We start from the raw sequence: 25,276 nt of genomic DNA on the forward strand, positions 1-25,276 counted from the left end.
GCATATGGACTTTTATTGGGGGAAGAAGACCAGAGGGCTGCCAGGTTTTGCAGGGGATGGAAATGTTTCTTGTGGAGGAAACACAGCAGCTGAGGGCATGTGGGCTGGGAAACTGCTAGCAAGGAGCTCCAGCTGCGTTCCTGAAGGCGCGTTTCACATCACCGTGGTGACACTCTGCCACCCGGCTGCGATCCTAAAGCTGCCTGGAGAGCAGAACAAAGGTGAGCTGGCACCGTGTGGGCTGGAGGGAAGCAGGGTGCAAGTGTAGGGAGCTCCCTGGGTGAGTGTGCTGGGGTGCCCATGGGGTGCTCTCTGCACAGTGCTGGGCACAGGGAGGGGCTGAGCTCTGGTCCGTGACCTCTGGCAGGCACAATGCCCTCGGCCACAACACTCCTTCAGCCAAGTCAGCCGCACTCACACCTTAGGGTCTGGTTCCTTCCAGCCCAAAGGAGCCCTGATACAGTACCCTCCATCTGGGATGTTAACAAATTAGGACAAGGGTTTACCCATCTTTTGGGGAGGTGTGTTCAGAGAACTGAGGGAAAATGCACTGTCCTGAAAAAGATGTGGGAGATTGGGTTAGGTAATTTAGTGGTTCCTCAGGCTTTGGAGCTGTGCTGCAGGAGCACAGCTGTCTCTGGCTAAGAGGGTTTATGCAGGATCAGCATTAGATCCTGGTGATGCCTGATCACTATTCATACCGAAGTTACTGTGTTCCATTTGGATTGAGCTCCAGCTCTTGCTGCAGGGCAAGGGAGAGCATAGAAACAAGTTCAGAATGTCATGGCTCACACTCTGAAACGGTCCTGCAATACAATGTCTGCAAAGCTGCAGGGATGCTTGGGTAGGCTCTTCCCTTAAGGATAATGGAAAACCGTGTCTTAAGCTTTCTTCTTGTCACCTCCCCTGCTCACACAAGTGACTTTCTGGACAAAGCAGCTGTTTGATAGGAGTTTTGGCAAGGATAAAGGAAGGTTTCTAGCTAATAACATGTCATGATAGAAGTTGTAAGGATGTAGTTACAGTATAAATAAGGAAAATAGTTGTAGCTGTAAAAAAGGCATCTTAAACAAAGGAGTGCTGGGGAAAGTTATCAATTTGGGAAAGCACAGCAGGGCCTTGGCCACAGTTTTGTCACATTAGGAAGCTGCAGATCTTAGTCTAGAGGGCTACTCTGTGAGCATGTAAGAAACTACTTGTAGAAGTGACTGCAGTGAAAGGCTGCTGCCTCCTATCCCTGACTGGGGCAGAGCTCTTGAGAGGTGACTAGCCTAGCATTTTTTGTGGTGCACCTAAGGATTTTCATCTGCTGAAATTCACAGGCTACAAATAAGCAGGGCCGCTGTCTGCTTTACATTATCCTTTCTCCATTACTAGTGAACCTTGGATTAAAATGGCTGACAATGCTCCTGTGCAGCTCTCCTGAACCAGCAGCTGCTACATCAATATATGGAACAGGCAGAATAGTAATCCCTGGAGACTTAGACTGGATTTTGTATGATGAGGAACAGAGGGACAGTAGCACTGGTAATGGTACAGATTCCTTGTGTGGCAGAAGAAATTCTCAACCCTTAAAAATGAAACAATTTGACAGTAATTGTAATGTAACCCTTTTGCTCCTGACTGCTTCTACCAGCATGAAGGGACAGCTGAGCTATTTATACACAGTTCTCTCAATTTAGACCTGAGTGGAGCCTGTTTGGGATTTAATTCAACATCAGAAAACACAGCCTAAGCATTAGAGAAGACTTCACTTTAGAATTCAGTAGGGTTTATTCTACAAATCTTAGATCAATGCCAATGATACAAGTTTTATGAATTCTCATTAAAAATACAAGTCAGTATAAAGATTCCAATAGTAATATAATGCATGATGATTCAGTTTCAAAACTCAAGGAATTAATCTGTGTTTTGGACCATGCTACAGAAAAGGGGAACATAACGTAGAAAGAATATTTAGTTTACCTCCCTTTACTTGAGGAGGGGCCTGTGCCTTATTGCCACAATACCTGAAAAAGCAATATGAAGTGCATAGCAGCCTTGCCTGTACAGTCTCTAGGCAAAACTGTTGTATCATAGTCCTCTTCCCCCCTAGTTCTGTTAATTAAGGTACATTTTGATAGCCTGATATCACTACAGTAACTTAAAGCTATTGCAACACCATCCCCGAAATGGTTATGAACGACAGTCCTCTGGACTGTAAAATGTTCTTGTGATGCACTGAAACTTTTCCACCATGCTAACCATTTTGCCCAGTCTTTCCAAGAACACTAAATACTGACTCCAATTAAAGGTGAATTAGTTCCATGTTCAAAACTGTCCCATACATTTTTTAGTGAAGTCTCAGTGCAGTCTAATACTTAAATGCGTTGTTCATAGCTTCAGGCACAGTTAGAATTTAAATCAGACATTTTAGGTTTTCCTGACCCTAGCCCTCTGATATGATGAAAGGTGTGTTAGCTTTCACAAAACAGCTGAAATTTGGCCACAGAATTCCTAGATCAAATGCTTTGGATCGGGGGAGAACAAACTACCCTTTCTTTCTGGAGCTGCCTGCACCTAAGAGGATTTGGCTTAATAAAGCCATACCCCTAAGCCTAAATTTTAGAGAAATAGTTTAGTTATCACGAGAGGTAACTCTTGATAAGATGTGCACCTCATCCCCCAAATGTTGTACGTACATCTGTTTGTTCCTAGTGACATTTCCACCCTGTCAAGAACAAGGGGCACCTCATGTTGAGTCCAGTCATTTCTTGTAGCAGAACCACATCAACAGCACAGAGCAGGGATCATGCATCAATCTGCAAAGGCAGACAGGGAACTAGGCTGAACAATATGCACACATTTCCAAACAGAACTTTGGTGCAGACAGTGGCATTTAACTGAAACTCAGCTTTTACCAAAATATTATAGCATAATACAAAAATCTGAAAGCAAAAAAGGGTAAAAAGAAGCTGCTGACTTCCACACACCAGTGAAAGAAAAAACCCCTCTTGCATAAATGGAGCAGCAGCACAGAACAAGCACCAACTTGGCTACACCAACACATCTTCTGTAGGAATTTGCAAGAATTATCCACCCAACATCGTACTATCATATTTTAGCATCATACCAAAACATAGCCATTAAGCCATCATGCAGGCTAATGGGAATTTCTTCTGCTGTACTGAACACTGCTGTGCTTGCTTTGAATACATATTGTCGCTCTGATTTGTCTTTGTAGTAGATGCATTTTTAACAGTCACGTTTAGTCTTAAGTAAAAAAGTTCAGTAGCCCATACTGGGCTTTAGTACAGTCAAGGTGACAAAAAAAATACAAGGATGGCATTAAACTGCATATATTCTAGAAAAGGGGGTTACTTTGCATTTAAGTCACATTTAACACAAGACAAGTTGGTCTGAAACTGTGAACTGATTCTATTTGGAACAAAGTATGGCACAGATTCCCAACATCTATGGACATTGTGATAACACATTTTTCTCTTCGCAATGATTATCAATTCGCCAAAAACAGTATAATAGTCAAAAGGGAAGAATGAAGGAAAACAGATTTAGGAGAAGAAATAAAAATTGCCTAAGAATTGAAAATAAATGACTTCTTTTGTAAGAAACTTTATTTAACGTCATTTTTAAAAATGCATTCTCTCCTCAGAACAAATGCCACCATTTAAAAAAAAAGGATTGCAGTAGCACACACTTGCACTCAAAGGAAAACATGCAAAACTGATGGCTGAAAAAATTCTGCATAAAAATCCAAGACTTCAGGCAAAAGTTTGCCCCCATGTACCTTTAGGGACCCCAGACCATGAACAACTTTCAGTGCAATGCCTCTTGCTTCCAATTGGTGGGGAAACATATGGCAGGAGCTTGTCTTCTGACAGCTATACTCTCCCAGATGTTTAAAGCAAAAACAGTCTCAGCTATGTTTTAAGATACCATTGTTAAACTGTTGCAGAAAGTACAAACAATTCAATAAAATGTCAGAATCCAGTGAAGAAAAACTTTTGAGATCTACCCTGTGCCATACACTTCTTAAAAAAAAATTAGACAGTAAAACAAATTTTATTAATACACCCTCTTTAAATTTTTTATTTCTGAAAGCAGCTCTTTATGCAAATCAAAAGCAGTTCCTGAGTAACTGCAGTAAACAGTGTCTTTTAAATATTTTTGCGCCTCAGCTCTTCTGTTTTGGTTCTTCCTTGTTTTTCTCCCTAGTTTTCAAGTTTTTTTTCAGTTCTTTTTCAAAAATGTGCAAGTTCAGTTAGCATCGTTTCCAGAAGTCCACAGCTTGCAGGTCTTCCTGCAAGAACTCTAAGTTGATCTGGACATACCTAGGCTGTACTCCTACCCTATTGCAGGCTTTGCTCTCAGACCTGTACAGCGTGCGCCTTCACGTCTTCTTCAGCATGCGCCGGGACTGCCACGTGTGGAACTTGTTGTAGGCCGTCTGCAGCATCTCCTCTATATGGCCTACCAACTGAAACATTTAAGAGGGAGAGAAATTGTCCTAGCTACTGGAAAAACAGATCCCCTCCCCTTCCTTTGCTAATCAGTTGGATTCTTCTTTTATTCACTACAAGTAGCCTCACTAAAATCAGAGGTGCGTCAGAGAAAGGCTCTATTGCAAAGTATCCACAGGGGGAGCAGTGCAGAGAGCTGCTAAGCTGATAAGGTCACAGGGAAGTGCCACCTGATTATGCTGTCTGTTCCACTATTTAGTCTGCAACCACTTCATGTCTGACATGGTGGGAGACAGTCTGAAGTTGCTCAAGTTCTACTTCATGGTGGAAGTGGAAAATGAAACATTGCTTCCCCTTTGTTGTCTCACTTGAGTAATTTCACCTTATAGTTCTTGACACTTGCTGGCATCACTCAGCAAGTTAGATGGGGAGAGACAACATGCTTAACTGTGTACCTAATTTCCCTCTGCCGATCTCCTAGTTAACAAAAAACTCAGAATGCCCTAGAATAGAAAATAACAAAGCTACCATCCTTAATAGTTAAGATTGAAATTATTAGTATGCACCCACATAATTAAACAGTACTTTCCCCTTACATTTGTGCTTAAATACTGTCTCCGAATCTTTTCTTGGAATGGGCAGAGCTTTGTAACCTGAAATCTTTCCAAGTTGCTCCTCATTTTCACAACCTGAGAAAGACAGAAACCAGTATCATAATACAGAAGTATTGTAACAACACATAAGTTTCATTTCCTTTAACAGATTGCTCTCCAACAGAACACCTTGTAACTAATTTAGGGGGCTAATTCAGGTATGAGTAATTTAAGAAAGAACAGTTATTCAAATATCAGTCTCTAACACTTCTTGAGTGCATATCTATTTTTGAGGCAAGTGCAGTGTGGCACTCTGATCGTTACTCCATCAGTTAACACTAAATATAGATAAAGCTATTCATAAAAACATCTTTTTTTGCTTCAAGTAAAGACTGTAGCATGGATTTTCAGGCCATGTTTTGCAGCAGACATACAAAAATACCTGAATGCAAATTTTTATCTTTGTTTTTTCCATGTGAGGTCAAAAGAAAGAATACATATATACCTGGCTGTAGACAGACATCTCTTCTTGTCTGCACCTTAGTTCTGAAAAGCAGTGTGTGTTCTGAAGGTATGACAGTGAGTTTTGCAATGGATAGAAGAATAAGGAAAACTTGCTTGTAACTGTCACTACAAAGGTTATTTCTTGGCCTTGGGGGAGAGAGGCTTTTGTTTCTGTGTTTTAAACTGGAATGAGAACGCTGCAGCTGCAACAGAGCTGACCAATCTGCTTGAAACTGGCTTACAGCAACTGCTCCAAAGGCAGCTAACAGGGAGGCAGGAACAAGGGTGATTTTAACTAAACAGCATCAGCAGAATTACTGAAAAACTTAATGTTTTGCACTGTTTTGTGACCTTCAGTTTTAGGGATGAGTAAAAGCTGCACTGATTTAAGGCACATGTATTAATTCTATATTTCAATAATGACAGTCATTCTAAACCATGATCTGGCCACGTCCTAACCAGGGCCACGCTAGGAAGCTCCGCCTTACCTTTTCTTCTAGGAATGGCGTGTTAACAGGGAAGCAGGACCAGAAGTGTCGTAGCAGTTCCCCTACTGCCACGTACAAGTGTTTTAGTTCAGACTGAATGTCATTTGGCACCATCTCTGCAACAGGAAAAAGGTTTTGTTACATCACTCAAACTGTCTTATGAAAAGTGAGAATTAAGGCTAATGAAGGAGGTCAGCAATGTATGTTCCCACTAGAATCACAGAAAGGCTGGCCAGCAGGGAACACCGAGGTGCCTCATCCCTCAGCAGCTCTTAGATCAGGACTACTGGCAGTTATTAGATCAGGTTCAGCTGCTATTATTATGGCTCTATACTTGGAAGCTTGTGTGCTACACAGGGAGATCCATGCCAGGCAAAGAATGGACACCAAACCTTAACCCAGGATTAGAAGTAGTATATTTGTATTGTTCTAACAGTGTGGCAGTACTGCTTCCAGGACCAGCACCTTGTGCTCACAGCACTGTGCGGTGCATACAGCAAATTTTTCCCTCTGTCTTACATTGGCAATGAGAATATGGTCACAGTGTGTGGAAAATGAAAAATCCAGACAGGAAAAAGGAACTGTATCCCAGGTACTCTTAAAGAAGAAAGGGCGACAGGGTTCAAGAACAAGGAAGGAACCACAACCATGAAGACCCAAACAAAAAGCACAAGCAATCACTGAGGATGAGGAGAAGCACACTGAACTGAACAGTGAAGAGCAAACTCTAGGATGAGGTTGTTTTAAAAAAAAAAAAAAGTGGTGGTCAGGCTCAAAGTGAAGTGTAGCACCTGGAATGTCAACTGGGATGGGCAGAAAGCCTCACCACTGCTTGCTGATTCCTTTTCTTTCACTACCATAAAGAACTCATACTTGCTTTTTCAGCTGTCCGATTTAGTTTCTGTTGCCTTTCAGAGCAAGTAACACAAGATAAACTGGAAAACTATTATAAATCTTGAGAACAGAGTTTCATCTGCTGTCAGACTACAGAGACAGGAACTCAAACTGGCAGGAATGTGACAACAGGGAAAGGGGTGCTTGCATGGAGGTGTGAGAAGGAGAGGTTATCTGATTTGCCCTTGCAGTCTTCAAGTTGCCTTTTTCACAGCAAGGTGTGGATCTTAAAATCAGATTGCAAAAAACCTAGTTTCAGACAATGATCTAGACCTTGCTTCCTTAGAGCTTTCAGGGTATGCCTGCATCTTCTACAATCCAGAAAAAAAAAATATCAGAAAAGAAATGCTGAACAAGTAAAACCCAGTATCTGTAAGAGGACTTAGTATCTATCAAATGCATCCTTCATTACTTGCTCTGTAAAATTTTCCTCTTGCTCACTTGCCTCAGCACTGGTGTAGCCAGTACCACCCTCATGGTGTTGGCTGGGTTGTTGCTTTCCTTTTTTTGTTGTAACCCGGTACTACTCCAGCTACACATTTCCATAATTTCCTTTATCACTGTAACACATTCCAAGAGAGAGATGAAACAGCAAGCCAGCTACTGCTGTGCAATGCAATAAGATACTATTAAAGTATTAGACATCCTAAATCCTTACGGTTTATGGCTTGCTGTGTTCCACCCTGCATAAGTGCTCCTCCAGGTGACAGGACTGCAATAGTGCTGGCAGCATCACCACTTGAAAGAACCTGAAGGGAGAGGGAACAAATATTTCAGCTCATGTTTTCCAAAAAAATCTTTTTTAACTAAGTTCTATTTGAACCCCAATGGCCAAGATTGGTTGAACAGATGCAGTGGAAGCTCAGGCAAACAGTCAGCTCTTCTCCAGAATTAGTCACAGTGCCTTTAAGTGCTATACTCATTTGCAGTGAAAGCTCTCCAATTAATTATGAAAAAAACAAACCCTTTCTTTACCTAGGACTGGAACAGGCTGTGCAGCTACTTTGAGGTGAGACAGAGAGTTACTGTACAGAAGGGTGACACATTCACAGTTGTGGCTGCTTTACTAATGGAGGTAGTTCAGACACTGGCTGGGGAGAGTGGCCACAGGGCTGTGCTGCCCTCCAGGTGCCAGGACACAGCTTCTGTGCAGCCCATGGTGAGATCAATAGCCTACCAAGTGCATTTAGGAGCAAGCAACCAGTTCACTTACAAACCTGCTCACTATAACCTTCTAAGACTATTACATCCTAAACTTCAGAGGGTGGGATCAATACACTGGCCTGTGCATGACTGTCCTGCTTTACTACCTCATATCTTTGTCATTTCCTCAAAAGAAAGCAGGAACAGTAGAATATAACTGAGCATCAGCAATGACTCAGTTTCCTACTGCGTAGATCTTAAACATGATAGCTCAAAAGGTATTGCCTAAAGTTGTAAACTAAATCAGGTAACATAAAACTACTGGAGATAATTTAAGTTTACCCTGAAAAATTAGAATTCCAGTACACGTGAGACACAAACCTATACAGAAAGCAAGATGCCAACATCAACAGGGAAATTTTTTTTTGTATTCTTCCATACCTGAGTTAGTTTAGGGACATATGCTTCCATTTCTTGTCTAATACTATTAAAAGAATTAATTATATCCTGACTGGTTGCATATTGCTGTGATTGAATTGGAGTTGGACCATGATAATACCTGTGTGGTGAGAAAAGGAAAAAGTGCATTAATAAGAGTGTTGGTAAAGCAAGAGGCCAAACTCAGTTCTTCTAATGTTTCTAATTTTAGATACTTTGTAACTGTTGTCAGTAAATAAGGTTTAGATAGTACTGTCAAAGTACAATACATTGCCATGTGGAGAGAGGTTGGGTTAGAGATGGTATGGCAGCAAAATAAGAGCTTCCACTGTTGAATCTGTGATCATCATTTTGCTAATGAAAATCTACCTGTGCCACCTAATTCTGGGAATATCCTTAAAGTGCAGCAATTCACATCACTTACAACTGACACTGAGCTAAATGAAGTTAGGTGCACATTTGGAACTGTTCTCTTTCCTGTAGTATCACTCCGTTTCTGAAGTTACATCTTGCTTCTCAGACTCTTGTTTAGGAAACAAGAGGACTACTACTAGAAAAATCCAAGACCAGTGAGCAGTCCAAACTATCCTGATTGCGCTTTTTTGCCCGGGAGTGGAATTTCCCTGGAATCGTATATATTTTCACATGTAACACATACATTTTTCCATTGAAAGCTGTAGCAAAGTGCTGAACTGTGAACGGAGGTCTGTTAGACTTCCAACGAAATTACATGTCAAAGGCATTCAGGGAGGCTTACAGAGACTCAACACTCTGAAAAGCAAGATGGAATTGAGCAGAAGGGTTGGGACTACGTGATCTCAGGAGGTCCCTTTGAACCCCAACCACTCTGTGAAATGAAAATACAAATTTAAAAGGGAATTACTTGGAAACTGGTTTATGCAAGAGCTCATATTAGGTTTCTAAACTTAGCCTAAACACGCTTAAGGGTGGTAAAGTAGAGACTAAATCAGCTGGTTGTGTGCAGGCTGTGATGAGAGACCTGCTAGACTAACCATGCCGAAATAACTGTGCATATTTTAACTCACCTATCAGACTTCTTTAAGTTTAGTGCAATAGTTTTAACGCCATTATTCTTTGATAAATCTTCATATTCAATGGCCTCCTGCAGTTTCACCTAAAACAAGCCAAAAAATTATACACATTACAAATGAAGACAGAATTCCATACATCTACTGCTTTCTTCCAGTTCACTGAGTTTGAGCAGAACGGTTACTAAAATCTTAAAGAAAACCAGAGTGTGGAATGACTCATATCTATCATCCAGAGAGAACACAATATTGTTTAGATTGTGCCATTTGGATGTCTTGGCACTACTGCTTTTCTGCAGATTCTGGCCAAAACTTGTCAGTCCCTGCCACTTCCAAAAAGTGTTCTGCTATATAGATAATTATTTCTGATATTTATGTCCATCTAACTCCAGATTAGCAGAAATAGTAATGATTTAATAGCTGTTGTACAAGAGTGTCAGACTAAAACCACAGCAATTACCAAAGCTACCCAGTGACAGCAGGGCAGAGCATTAATGGTGAGAGGTAACTGCACAGCAATATCGGACTTTGTACAGTGAGAAAACAGCTTTTGAAATCTCCTGCTCTCCTGCTACTCTTTCACTCCCCTTTTCATCATGTTTATTCTAGTTCTGGTATATCATTTTTATGCTCAGTAAAAACTGCAGCTTTTGGGGAAAGGCAAAGCGGTTGACTATCCCAACATTTAACAACATACTGTATTCTACAACATTTTCTCACAATATAGCAAAGTTTGGAGTCCTTTTGGCATTTTCTGTTTAGGCTGTCAACTCCAGGGAGTGTTCATTTCAATTTTGTAGCAATTACAGTACTCTCTTCCACTTTATGAGCTGCTATAGTTAGTCTAAGCCAGGCTGTTGCCCTGTATTTCAGTACACCAGGCATCAACTACACTTTCAGTTCAACTTCAGCTTCTGACTTTAGGATGAAGCCTGCCATGCTCCAGTTTAATCATCCAGTTTAGCATCTACAAACAACATGCTTGACAGGCTAATATTGATGGTTGAACACCAATATCCCTTTCTGATGGATGTTCTCTAGAAGTTTTAAGGCATTTGAGGGGGGAAAAAAAAAAGGGAGCAGGCCAAAAATAGAACTGCAGCAAATAGAAATAACTAGATTTCTGGGTCCAATCAGAACCATGTTGGATTTTTTTACTTTCACTGGGCACTAATGAAGAGATTAACAGAGCAATACTTCAAGGTGTAATTTATTTGTGTTTACTAACAGCGGTACAAGCCTCTGTTAGGTACAGAGGTACTAGCAGAGGTAAAGGCTGTCAGGTTCTTACTCTATATACTTCTAAACAGGGCTAAAGAGGTTTCACTTCAGATATGTCATAAAACAAGTAAGGAACTTTGAGCAATCTTTTGAGACACAGAGTTTCCAGTTCCATTCAATCAGAATTGCATTAGCTGACTTAATACCTTTTTCAGTGGTGGCTGAAAGAAATCTGAATCCCTGGAGTTTCCATCCGTACTGCTGGTCTCACTGTAATGGTCATTTTGTGCTTCTCTTAAAATAGAGAAACAGCATTAAGAAGAATTCACCTCACAGGAAACTTAAGATACAAGCTAGAGACAAAGTAAATACATCTGTTTCAAAAACTTTATATACACGTTCACATACTGTATGTCAACTTTTTCCCCTTATACCTTTGTTTCTAGCAGTTGATGTAGATAGAAGGAACCAATTCCTCAAATTAACCCTGATTGTCACAAGGGAAATTCAGTAGCAGGGGAAAGTGCTTCTCCCTCTCTTCAGAAATAGTAGCATGCCAGCAGTGCATGTGGGACACAGCAAAATCATGGCTAGATTAGAAACACTTTGTATACACTCTTATGCAACCAGGTATTAGCAGAGCTCTGGGAGTCCTGAGATACTACTGTTCCAGGAGGATAGTTATCCTTTTGTCCCTTTCTGAACTGAGAAATAGAAACACACACTGCCCAGAAGAGATTGTTTAAGGCCCAGTGTTTGGTCTGTGCAAGACAGAAAAACAATATGAGGGAGCCCAGCTACCAGAAGGAAGTATTAACTAAGATCTCTCACAGTTAAGGTCTGTAGGATTTGGGTAGAGCAGTAATGAATGCCCTGCCGGTTGCCCATAAACCAGTTGCAGAGCAGATCACATCAAACCCATCTTGTACCTCTGTTAAGAAGTTTCATTTGCGAAGTTCACTGTAAACATATGTAACCACTTAACACGTTTTTGGTTGGGGCAGGGTACTGCACCAGAGGAATCTTTCATTGGATCCACCTGTGCCACACTGTTCTTTTGCTTCCTCATTTACTTACATCCCTGCACCCTGCCACAGGAAGCCCCAGTAGACCCGCTGCTGGCCGGCAATAGGAACTCCCTGCACCAGCCCTCACCTGCACACAGTGAACAGAAAACTAATTCTGTTCACCAGGGCTAGAGATCTAAGGGGGAAACATTCTTTGCTTTCTAGTCTGCTTTATATGCTAACATGGCTAACAATAGCATTCGTCACTTCAAACAGCTCTGAAAAACTTCTGTAAAGTAAAATGGAACCTAAAGGTATTTTCGTCTCTAGATAGAAATAATTAATTCATAAATATTAAAAGAGAAAGTTGGATGAGTTGTGGAAGACATAATTTTGTTTTGGAAATTCCTTAAACTTTGTAACAAAAAAGCTTTTACACAACCCTGAAACTTACTGTTTCCTGAGGCCAGCTGCAAGGACCATGGCACTATGATGATTAAAGCGTTTTATGATGGCAGCATTGCTGCTTTCTCTAGCAGACTTTGAGGCATTTGATGTAGAGGCCACAGAAGCAACACCATAGCCCTACAAAGAGAACAACATTAATTACCTTCTGCCCCCAGAGAAGGACAATTCTGTCTTCCCTTGAGTCAGGAAGTCTGGGTGCCACCTCCTCTGCACTCCACTCAGTGATACTGCATCAGCGTCTGAAGCATCATTTTCCTACCTTTGCCCCACCATCACCTTATGTACTTGGAAAAATTTCCAGTGACTGTTTTGTTCTCTTAGTGCTTGGCAATTTAGAGGTGTCAGAGAGAAAAAACAAAAAAGATAAACAGATCATTTCATAAGACTGTGACCTGTTATAAGTAAAAACAGAACTAGCTTAAAAAAAAATTAAGGATCACCTGTACAAAACACAGGCAAGGAAGAGCTAGCAATTGTTTTACTGACCTCTTTTCAACACCTAGTGGGACAGCAGCAGCCCATAGGCTAAATGACATCTGTCAGGAGGATGTAATACCACCAGGAATTCAGGAAACCTCAAGCCTTACTGTTGGCAGAGTTCCTCAGTTACCAGGTGGCTGAAGGCAACTCACTTTACCCCATGGGCAGTTTCATGCTTGCAGTTAACCTGCCTCAAAAGCAAACCAGGGCAGTTTGCAGAGCACTTCAAACACACCTATCCTAAACTCATGGTTTCAGACTATTAGCTTTGGACAAGTCTCATACAAAAGAAAAGAAAAAAGAAAAAAAACACCAAACAACCAAAAAAACTACTGCAGTGACATTATTAATTACAACTTAAAGTTTCAGTTAAATCAGCTGCAGAAAAGCAGATCTTTAAGTTATTTCACATCATGGTACACCATTGATATAAATTGTTTTAACTTGTACTTGGAGGCAGGTAATAGTTCAAGTTAAATCATGTTTTTATCAAAAAAAGTATTTAGGGCTAAACTAAGAAAACTGTATAAAGTGTCCTTAACATTAGGCCAAAACTAATAGCAGTGTTCAAAGTGAGAACAAATCAAAGACTTTTTCCTTTTTTGTGCTACTCTTCTGTACATTGTCACAGCTTCTAAAAGGTAGAACAAAATCAAAGAGTACACTAGATGAAAAAGCTAAGTAGAAGAGTAATTCTCCATTTGCACCCTGCACACCAAGCCAGACATGAGGCACACAAGTTCATGGGCACAGTGTCCATTTCTTTACACACATACAACAGCAGGGTTGTTGAGTACCCAACCAATGCAATGGCCTAATAAGTGACTTGGTTTAGAATTAGCATTTGTAGATATTTTAAAAGAAGGACCCATTTACTCCTTAAATGAAACTAAGGAGGGGGCATGGTTTTCTTTGGAGCTTTTGTTTGTTTTATGTTTTTTCCCCCAACTACTTATACTTACTTCATCTAAGGATTTATCTTCCAAAGCTGTTAAATCTATCAGGGGGTTTTTCACTCCTTGAGACACCATTGCTTTTAACCCTGTGTGAAACAAAGAAAAAAAGGCATCTAAACAAATAGAAATAATTGTGGGATTACTGTATTATATTTAATATTTAAAAGGAAAAGACAAAGGTTCTGCAGAAGCCCAAGTAACACTGAGACTAAAACTTTAAACCCTTTTCCAAGTTCTTTTAAAATAAGGAATAGTTGTGGGATGTTAGTGTAAAAGATCTTCCTACTAATTTGCCCAGTTTTCACCAACTTCTACACATTACTGAAGACTGTTTGATTAAAAAAGATAAATTGATATGCAGTTACTGGGAAGCCTCAATTGTGTTTCCTCTAATTTTGGCACTGTTTCTCTGCCCTGCCTAGGTAAAATGACAATTTATATCTGGTGACAGGTGAAAGGTTTTGCATTCCTAACAGAATGGTTTCCTTAGCCAGAATACATACTAAGGAACGGTGTTAAGTGATCCCTACTCTCCACATTTCTGTATCATCACAAATCTATCTCAAAAGCTCAGTAAAAACTCAAGTCAGATATTATTTTAGGATTTCACATTAAAAAGACTGACAGAGAACAGGGATGGCAACTCCTCTGGACAATCTGGACAAATACAGGTCTTGTTTACTAAATCCCCATCTATAACAAAAAGCTGTACCTGTCATAAATTGTGCACATACCACAAAACAAAGACTATGTACAGAAAATTATTCCATAGTAACTGATGCTACAGCATAATCAATCTAGTAGGATGGCAAATTATGGAATTTACCACTGACTCTACTATTGTATAAGTTGTAATATAGCTTATTTCTAGTGCTGCCACTTTCCAAAGGGTAATTTGTTTCAAGAAATGCACTTACTATGAAACATGCTCAGAATAGCAAAGCTGTAGCTAACTTGCAATGGCTTTCACTTTCCAGTTCACCAAACAGGATGTCTATGAACACAAGGAAACTGTTGACCTCAGCATTGGTAGGTTTACTAGATACACCTCTCCAGTGCTGTGCTCCATGAGTGTAGCAGCTACTGCAGAAACAAACAGCTCACCTTTTTCATCCAGTTTGGCACATTCTGCAAAGAGGTCTTTTGAGCCTGTATTGAGCCTGTCCCGATGAAAATAATGAGACTGAAAAAATCGTGTCCAGAATTCCCTCTCAGTCATGTTGTGTGGAACATTTTCTGCATATTTCATTTTCACTGTGAACAAAACCAAGAACAATTACAAACTGTTCCACAAAAGTTTATACACCATTTTATGTTAACATTTCCTTGCTGGCTTGCTTGCTCTCTGGGTAATGCTGCCTCTATTCATGCCCGTTAAATGGAAGGGACTGCAGTAGTTAGGCATGAGCAACAGGTACTCCTTTATGCCCTGCAATGCTTACTGATGCTTTGAAAAGAAGTGCACATAACAGTGGCCTGAACACTCCTGAATTGCCTCCACACAAGAAGTTTGATTTGCCAGAGTACCAGTCATTTTCAGAAACATATGAATATGCTTCTTCCCATCCCTCTAACAAGGCAGGAAAAATCATCCAGAAGACTGAAAATATGGTCCCTTATACTTCCAGGTGCAGACTAACATTTAGTCTTTCCCTATTAAGACAGTAAAAACCCAATTCTTAAATGCATGTGTTTGGTATAGTTCTTACCTGCAGGGTATGTTCGAAATATGGACTCAATAATATCTGAAGTCAAATTGTACCTCAGACCATTGCAGCCATCTGTCTGAGGCCGTACATCAGCCTAAGAAAAAACACAGAGGGGAAAAAAAACCCAGTCATGTCTGGATGCCTTCTGTAATTGGAAAAGGAAAAAAAGCTGACATCTTGCAAACAAGCTCTGCTGCAGAGAAAATAATCTTCTTCCTCCAATAATCCATAATGTAATCGTAATAGGTATTTTAGAATGAGAACTGAAAGAGCATGCATTTATTACTTTATTATACTTGCCACTTAAAGGAAAATTCAACAAGTAGACTGCAGGCTTTAGAAAGCAAAGAGAACTCCACTGGTCAAAAGAAGGTGTGCTTAATTTAACATATCTTCCTTCTAAAGTAAAAATAGGTATCTTTACTGTATATGCCTCATCTGTTATTGTTCACTCAACAATTCAGTGAATAGTCAGCAACAATAATGATGCGACAAAAAAGGATATATGGCTCTTACACCTTATTTCCTTATATATTACAAGCATTTTAGTGTAGTTGATAAATAACACTGAATTTAAAAATGCAGAGTTAGCGTTAGTCAGAACTTTCAACTTAGATCTCAATGATCTCTTCAGGAAGCTCTGGAGCAAGCAAGTGCTCCATCCAATTATGAGTAACAGGAAAAGTACATGATTGCACATGCTGCCACCTTTTCCTCCTTTTCCTGTGCACCTAAAGTCCCTCTTCTTCCTAGGGAAACACTCATTCTGAGCAGAGCCAGATAGTAACTTTAACTTGAACTAGGACACACAAATACCTTAAGTTTTCTTCTTCGCAAATGCAGAGAACATAAAAACAACCAGTTATTTTAAGAAAGATTCAGTTTTGAAGGTTTGGTGGTTTTTTTTTTTTTGGTTGTGATTTTTTTTTAATTGATGTTAAGGCATAAAAATAACAGGAGACAGGAAATCAGAGCAATCAAATTCATTTGGTAACTGATTCAGGTATTTCCAGGGGGAGAAACACAAATGTTTGTACAGCAGCTGAAGTGTAAAACAATTCCTACCTCCTCTTTCCCTCTTAAACCCATTGTGTGCATTACAAAGTGGAAGTGGGATTCCAGCTAAAGATTCATATCAATGAGTTGTGTTGCAGAAGTAGAAACATGTCTCTGAGTGAGGAATCTGAAGTTGTACGTAGATTACTTTTAAACTGCACTGGGATTACTGAAGCATGGCTTCTACAAATGGGTAAAATAACTGATGGTTAGGGAAAGAGGAGAGAAAATGAGCTTTCAGATATACAAGTTGTTCTTCAAGTAGCTGAAAGCATGTACCAGTTTAAAAAATTGGGGAGGGAATAAAACCCTCGGGCAGAAACATTCATTTATGCATGTCAATGCTGCTACAGATACACTTTCTAATTTATTGAGCTAATACACTGTAATCTAGTGACTCTATATGAAACAATACTCCTGTTTCATGGAAGGCAGAGCAGCAGCACAAACAACATCTGCCTACAGGCAATTTAAAGGTCAAACTGGGCATCTTAAACTGACAAAATTTTGAGGTTGCAGATTTGCATAAAACTTTTACTTTTTTTTCTCCTTTACACTTGCAATAGCCTATTATGCAGAGAGATGTTAGGCTGTGGAACCCAGAAAGAACAACACTGAGGTGTATGGGAATAAAGTACATAAGCAGAACCCTCACTTTCCCAAATTTGTTTGCTCTAAAATCCTTTAAGTTAGAGGTTCAACGTACCAGGAATGCTGCAGAGATGCCCACATCCTGCTTACTAGGTGCTGCAGAATTATCCCCTGCATTCAGGCTTAAACGGTTGGCCCAGAATTCTTCAGCACTGATTACTTGGCTCACAACAAGGTCTTTATAGAGCTGAAACAAAACAGGATCTTCTTGCAGCATTCTGGTAAAAGAATGTATTGAATAGAATTGAAACGCTGCAGAATAAACCACTGCTATTTCCACAACTAACATGAGTCCACAAAAGGAACAGAAACCAACTTCTCTTTCAAAACGTTGTGCATTTCTTAACAAGACTGTGTAAACAACCAACCTCAATAGCAGCACTTGTCTCAAAAGACTTATGAAAGGACTAAAAAAATGTTTAAGGAATAGCACTGAATGTTAGAAAACAGTAATGCCTAAGAAAAAGTTAACGTGGGATTAACGTCTTGTCCTAAATATCCTGATGCTCTTGTGTCTTTGCACATCCAGGACTGAGTCTCCTGAACTGTAAAAGCACAAGGAATTTTCTTGATCTTCCATAAGAAAAGTATGATGGATGGAAAAAAAGAGATTTCAGCACTGTCCAATTCTTGGTTTAAGATCTTAAAATTCAGTAGTTACATATCTCTGTTTAAGTGCAAGAGTATAGATTACAAAATATGCATGGAATAAGATACCTTGAAACACACATTAATCTGAGTTGTTTGTTCATTTATGTTTCTGGGGTGACAGCAGGATCTTTATCACTGAACTATCACACGCAGCACAAGTGCTACAGACACAGTCAGTGTCACTACTTCCACCAGGGTGCAATGTTTACAAAAGTTATCATCCAAATATCAAGTATCACCCTTACTACCCAAAATGCAAAGACTGTATATGCATTAGAATCTTCAGTAAAATCACATTTAAGCAGCTTTGCATACAGCTGTGTACCTTATATGAAACCCACTGGGCTATTTTTGGGGAATCAGCCAATAACCTCACCAATCTTTAACGTGTACCTCAGGGTCTTGATCAATTGCAAATAACAAAAAAAAAAATCAGAAATCTTATGAATACATAGTACATGGTCTAGGGAAGAATATGGATAAAGTGCTATCTGGACAGAATGAAAGTCTGTAGCTGCTGCAAGGATGAAGTAGGACGAGGTGGAAGTGAAAGCTTTGTGGCAGCACATCCCTATTATGTTTTAACCACTAAGGTTTCTCCATTTTTTTCTTGTTGGTACAGATACGGATTAGTGGCAGTTCTTACAAATTAGTGCAGCACAAAGCAGTCTGTTATTCTAATTATTTCATTACAGCTTGGAATTTTGGTACATACCCAACTCCCACATATCAACAAATGAAGGCAGTGCTGCAGAGACTCTAGATGCAGTATCCTTCCAGGTTGAAACTTTTTTGCCTTATCTGTTGCAAATTAAGCTAATGAAGCCCCATCACTAGACTTGGATTTCTAATCCTCAAGAGAACACACTATGGCTGAGTATGTGCAGAGCTTCTGGTTTTTCAGTAACTAGAAAAGCTCCTGATGCCTCATGGTGTGATGCCGTAAAACTCCATTTAAGGATGCAAGGATTCAGGGCTCAGACTGCCCATGTTCTAAATACCAATACTGTTAGAAATGAGGCACGTAGCATAAAGAAATGAGTATGGGAATAGTGCCAAAGCAGGCTGCTCTGCTGCAGACCCTAGTGGTTGCTGCAGTACTGGAACCAGTTAATCCTGGATGTGTCACGGCTTCAGCACTAGGGCTCTGGTCCTTCTGCTGGGAATTCTCCCTTTAAAGATCCAGTCTGCCCCATGAGGCAATGCTCCCATGTTTTGAAAAATCTAGCTTTAACTTATCTAAGTTCAAAGCTAGAATAGTCTTTGGAAATGGAAGCTTGTAGATACAGGATTCACAGCAGACACTAGAATGAGGTGAAACTCATTTGAGGAGTTCAGAGAAGGGAGCTCTATGGCCACAAGGACTGGTTTAACACAAACAGTTTAAAGGAACGGAAATGTATCTTAGCCCTTTTGGGAAAAGGATGTAGATCCTCAACATCATCTCAAAACATTTTTTAGAATAAACATCCTGTATGCCAAATTACATTCTGCATCTCAAGTGAGAGACATGAAAATACTTAACAATTTAGAAGTCTATAAAACAGCAGAAAAGAAGATTTGAGGGGGAAGAGGCTATACAGGGAGGAAAAAAAAAATCACAAAGCTCCAGAAAACTTCTGGAAAAGGAAAAAAAAATCTTTCAAGCAGCTTTTCTAACTGATACATGTATATTTAAGAGGACTAAAAGAGAGAGACTGCAAGTTGGGTGCTCTCATAGCCATGTGAAAGAAAGAAAAAAAGCAGATTGGCTGCATTTACACCTCAAGAACGTGTCACTAAGAATACAAGTATAGTCTCAACATGTGACAGTTACGCAAGTCCAAGGAACTGCCTCTAAATTTAAAGCAGGGAGATTTTTACTAGGGAAACAAATGCTGTATCACTCATGATGTTGAAACAACAACTGTTGACAGAAATACGTGATAGGTAGCTAACAATTAGAAGAAAAAAAATCCAACAAAGTTTAGGTTCCTTTCCCTTTACCTGTTCTTCTCCTCAAGTTCTTTATTAGCTTTCCTTTTGAACTTAGGCAACAGTTGTTGAAGAAGATCCTTTACTGCATCTCGCTCCTTCACTGCTGTGCTTTCATTGGAGAAGTGGAAGTTGGTCGTGTCCCCTGCATGCAATACCAGCTGAAGCTGAATTTTTGCTTTACCTTCTGGACTGATTTTCTGGCCTAGATTGCAGAGAGACAGACAGTAAGCTTATACAAGAAACTGTCTTCCCTAGAGTATTTGCTTATAAGCAGTTATCCTCATCATCCAATTAAATACCATTATCCTGAATGTGAATTCCAGCCATGAAAGTGGAACAGTCAGTCTTCCCCCTGAATTACTTTGAACCCTGCATCTTGTTCACGGTAAAACACAAGACACAGACACCAGCAGCTTGTTGCTCAGTATCCTTCAATTCCTGCCCAGGAGCCCTGATTCAACTTTGCATTCCCCACAACCTCCATTAGGAAACTGCCACAAATGCAGCTGTCATCACCTGGACACCTCGACCTGGAGCCAATCCAGACTGCTGCTGAAAGGTGACAACCTCATTCCCCCTTTCCACTTCTTCCTGCTGCCTTTCTTGTATGGCTGTGTTTGTGTAGCAAGCTGAACCAAAGAAACTGATACACTGAAAAGTACCCCCTTTTGTTTTTCCAGCTGGACCAGCTTCCACAGAAGGACAGTGGTAGGAAAGCAGAGACAGGGTGAGTAGCAGCATGCCTGGATCCCAGTTTCCAGAGGTGAGGTAAGTGCAGTTAGCCACTATTATTTCCCAAGCTGATCACCAATGCCTCCAAGGTACTACTACACCCTCATGACTCATAAGAAAAACTTAATTCCTGCTTCCATCCTCATAACCAGAGGGAGCAGAGGCTGGGACAGCTATGCTTATAGAGTCTTATGCTATACTGACTTCAGTGTAGCTCTGCAAATGGCACTAACCTAACTTTTAATATTATCCCTTTCTCCAGTGCAAGTGGGAGACAGGAACCAGATGTCAACACTAAATCATCTTCTCTATTACAAATTTACAAATAAGTTCCACCTTTTTTTTTTATTTTAGATGACAAAAAGAGCATCTTTCATCTAAGTTAAGAATACTTCAGTGCCTATACATGTAAGTATTTAAAATATAAGCTGCTTAAGTGTAAGTTAATAGCTAAATAAAACCTTTGCAAAGTTGATTATTATAGGTGAACAGGGTTTTTAAACTCCTTATTACATTCATCTTTAAGAAAATAGCATCTTAGTTCTGATTCATCACACATTTTTGATCATGTTGCAGTACTCTGATGTGACTTTAAACAGCAATAATCACTAAACCACCAAGTGACGCACACAACTTACTTTTTATTCCTTCTTTGGCATTACAGCACATAAAATATGAGAACTAATTGGAGCCAAAAAGGCAGCATGCTATAGACATTTACTGTTTAGTTTTGACTTGCAAGTACTCTGCTATTGCAACAGCAAATGCTTATTCAGAATGTTACTAGCTAGGCCAAACTACAGAAGCTGACACTTCTGAAGCTATGGTCTGCTGGATGAAAATAAAACTGAGAGTTCATTTTATATGAAAATTGAAACAGCTTTAGATGCTGAGTTTAACAGATGACATGCCAGATACTTTCTGTGTTAAGACTCTGAAAATCCTATACGCTTCCTCAACCCTCCTCCCACCCTTCCCTCCACAAGCATATGGCATAGATTATTTTTCTGTTCAATTTATTGCAGAAGTCTATCAAAAGTTAATATTAAATGGAGTATAAGTTAAACATTTGAAGACTACAGAAGTTCTGCAGTAGCATCCTTAGACTGGTGATACTTCACCACAGTCCTGATCTCTGCTGCTTCACAGAGTAGCCCGGTCAAAGCTACTCTGCAACCTTCCTCACCTATATCTAGTGCCATATGGCATATGAGCTTCGGGTTATCTTTAAATATTTGTCAAAATCCTGCTTACTGAAGCTGGAACAGGAGAAGTGTTGACTTACATTTTATGTCTGCATACATATGGCTGACTGTGAAGCGGTCTTTGCCTTCAGGTGCCCATGCTATCCGTTCAGCCATGAGGTACAGAGCTCCATCCTGCTTCTTCTGACGTACCTTCTTTACAATCAGTAACACTTCTTCAGATGATGTTGCCATTGTGGCTGCAATGAGCTATTAGAAACATATAGTTGAGCTGATTATTTATAATTATTTTTACTGTAAGTCTTTCACTACTCCTATGCATGTTGAAGTATTACAGTCCACATTTACTTGTTCATGCATTCAAATTTTGGAAACATTTCAGATAAACATGCTTCCCTCTGTCAGTACAATCAGCAAATTTATTCAAACAAAATACTCCCAGCTAACTAAATAATGTATGCAATTATATGCCGATACTGCTTTTGCTCCAATAAAAGGCCCATGAATCTTACATTTAAACTGATAACTCAATTTTCCAGGTTTAATGTTCCTTTACTGGTTTTTCAAGTTCAGAAGAATACTGAAGCTAAGCAAATTCATAAATTCCAAATCTCTTCTGGTATTGGCAGCAATTCCTTTCTTCAATGGGAATGGCAGATGCTAAGTCATTTCAGAATGTGGAAAGATACAAGGGATGTGAAAAATCATGGATTTTCAGGTCGCTGTGCTAAAGACCAGGCAGCCCAGTGACACTGCTGTTCTTATTGTGGTGGGTTTTGCCCAAAGCTTGGACAATGTTTTGCACATTTGACTGCAGCTGGCTAGTTTCCTATCCCTCTCCCCCAAAGTCTGAGGGACTAATGTTATAAATACTACAGCACAATGATAATTTTTCACAAGCCTTTTGATACTTGCTGCGTTGTTCTCCCCAGCAGTCACTATCACTGCTCTCTCCAGGTTCAACCTACAGCCTTAAATTTCTCAGGAGATTAAGGACACTGCAAGTATAACTGTACTCTGTCAACATACTGTTGTACACCTGTCAAAAACTTACATCTTTGGTAAGTTTGCTGAAAATGTTTACTATGTCCAGTTGCTGTATTTTGTGTATCACATACTTTACTACTGATATGCAAAGTAGTATTTGCCAATGCTGATATGCATGTTTCATGTGTTTTAGAATACCTGTAGTATTTGCTGGGGCCCACACCAAACTTGAGATTGCAACCTGCATCAGCTATCACACTACTAGTAGATATCACAAAATGATAATTCTAAGCATTTAAGTTCACATGCTTCTAATTGTCTTTAAAAACATGCCAGCAGCAAGCTGGGATATTTTACTCTGACAATCTGGACAGTAGCATTCTCTTCAGCAGAAGTCTTACAAGCCGACATCCCAATGATTTATGTAAAATACTGAATGGAAAGACTTCATGGCAAAAGGGCTCTGCACTTAAGCTTTACTCCTTCACCATTCCAGCCATCCAAAGCTTTGCCAAAGGGTTCAGTGATGCTGAGCTCATTGTGGGGTTTCACATCAGCACCACTGCAGCAGTCACTAGAACGCGCTGTGCCACATTCAGAGCAGCCCTGCTAATACTTCTTTCTCAAAGAAAACTGCATGGCATGATTTCAGGAGTGTTCCGTAGCATTATCCATTACAGTCTCCCCAGCAGCATTATTCCCTTTCAGTGCTATTCACACAACCCTTTTGTGTAGTTTCCTGTTGCAGGTCTGCAGTCTCTCATCTGCATCTTATCCTTACTGGAAAAGGGTAGCTGGCCACAGACTCTAAGAGACTGGATACCTCAACATATGCAAGACTAGGGATTTTGACATTTTTCTCCCTTTGTTACTTTACAGTCCTTTAAGGTCATTATTATCCAATGCAGTGGAGCCAAAGCCACAGAATGCAAAAGGAATTAAACCTGCACTGAACAGCAAGCAAAAGGAAAGCATTCCCATAGTCAGGCTCATTCTGATTGCCAGTTGCTTTGCTTTCCTACCATGCCATTTCACCCACCTACAACCAGTCTTTCAACTACAGAAGCAAAGGATCAGCAGCTACCAACTTCTCCTTTACAGCCATTCTAGCACAGTACCCCACAGTGTGCAATCTGTGAGCACACAATTATCCCACAACTGGCTCATTCCACCTTCTCGGAGGGTGAGCACGCTGGCTCACTGCTGTTCTTTCTATCTTTGCTGTGCTTTCTTTTTCCTGCAGTCATTTACAGTGGAAGTGGGATGATACAACTCCTGAGCACAGCAAGCATTACCCAAAATGGAGAAAACCCCGAGCTGTCTTTCGAACAGTACATCAGAAAGAACAAAAAAACCCCTATTAATAAGCAGGATTTAGGAAGGTTACCGTCTGTCACTAATGAAAACAAAATGGCTTCTTGTTACAAGAAGTACTAAATTCTAAAATAGAGATCTTGCATGAGAATGGTCTCCTACAGGGAAGGCTAAGTCCTCGCTAAGCACACACAGTGCACAACTCGTTTTCCTTTTTTTTTTTTGGACATATAAGGCTTACTATGCAGCAGGGTGAGAGCCATCAATGCTCTACTTGTGCCTGCCCAAATCTCATAACCCCTACATTTATCAACACAGGTTTCCAGGAATTAGGACTGCGGATGATGACACTGCTGCTCAGAGGGGCAAGGACTGCAACATGTGTGCAGAGAAATGCTGTTATTTAACAGCTTGAAGTGATAATTTTAATCTGCTGCAGCATTACAGACAGACCTTTCTCTGGTTCAAGTACCTTCCAGAATGGAGAGGTCAGACAGGTTATTTTAAATTCTTCAGCAGCAGACCTTTTCAACTGATGGTCAATAGTTCTAAAAGCACTTGGATCAATCAGCAGCCCTAACCCATGAGGTGTGGCTCATCATTGAGCCTGTCTTGAGGACATTAGTTGCAGTTTACAATTGGCAAAGTGTATCAGGAAGCTTAGTGTTGGCACAGACTGAAAAAAAAGGTTCTGTTTGCTTACCCACCTATAAGCCTTCCCCTCTTAGCTCTGTGGGAGCAAACACAGCTCCTAGAAAAACTGTCAAATTCCAATAGCTATCCTTCCTCTATCAGAGTGACTCTTCCTGACCACTTTAATAACTAGGTACCTCTCATCTCTGTTCGTTACAACACCTGTTCTGAACGCTCTCCATTACCAGCATTTCATTGCAGTCTCTTCTCATGTGGTTTTGCCGAGTTCTGAGCAGAGATAAAGGAAATGTTTATACATTTTAATAACCCCGACTTGGTCAGGGTGGGCATGGGCTGACAGGTGAGCTCTGGCAGATCTGATGCAGACCTTGCTGCTGGGTTTCTGCTCCCCATAGGGAACCGCAGAATCATGGAATATCTGCGCCAATGGCACAGTCTGACACAGGCAGGGATGGATGAATGCAGCCGGGCCCGGGGACAGCCCAGGGGCCTCTGTGCGGGGCCGAGAGCAGCTCAGCAGCACCCGAGGGGCAGCAGGGCCCTGTCAGCAGGACACAGCCCAGCTGGACAGGGGATGTCAGCAGTGCCGCTTGTCCCGGTCATGGCGGGGGGAACCGCGGTCGTGAGCCAGCCTAAGGG

At 40.4% G+C, this 25,276-nt stretch overlaps 1 protein-coding gene across 4 annotated transcripts; it reads right to left on the reverse strand.

The window, feature by feature from the left end:
• Positions 1–1,749: 1,749 nt before the first annotated feature.
• Positions 1,750–25,083, reverse strand: GTF2H1 (general transcription factor IIH subunit 1). Of its 4 annotated transcripts, XM_018076067.1 has the most exons (16): positions 24,814–25,083; positions 21,763–21,931; positions 19,755–19,947; positions 17,173–17,335; positions 15,411–15,504; positions 14,806–14,955; positions 13,708–13,787; positions 12,252–12,382; positions 10,997–11,084; positions 9,567–9,655; positions 8,524–8,641; positions 7,598–7,688; positions 6,046–6,161; positions 5,057–5,149; positions 4,374–4,477; positions 1,750–2,801 (listed from the first exon to the last, which is right to left on the reverse strand). In XM_018076067.1, exons 2-15 carry the CDS (start codon positions 21,914–21,916, stop codon positions 4,391–4,393), a joined length of 1,647 nt encoding a protein of 548 aa, XP_017931556.1. In that variant the 5' UTR covers positions 21,917–21,931; positions 24,814–25,083; the 3' UTR covers positions 1,750–2,801; positions 4,374–4,390. The 4 variants fall into 4 exon arrangements, with proteins under 4 accessions (XP_017931556.1, XP_008920296.1, XP_017931558.1 ...); XM_008922048.3 differs by having other exon boundaries at positions 1,750–4,477; XM_018076069.2 differs by having other exon boundaries at positions 1,750–4,477; positions 25,005–25,025.
• Between the last annotated feature and the right edge of the window lie 193 nt (positions 25,084–25,276).

This window comes from Manacus vitellinus, unplaced genomic scaffold (genome assembly GCF_001715985.3).
Source record: "Manacus vitellinus isolate BGI_N305 unplaced genomic scaffold, ASM171598v3 scaffold_30_pilon, whole genome shotgun sequence".
In the NCBI taxonomy this organism is placed as follows: domain Eukaryota; kingdom Metazoa; phylum Chordata; class Aves; order Passeriformes; family Pipridae; genus Manacus; species Manacus vitellinus.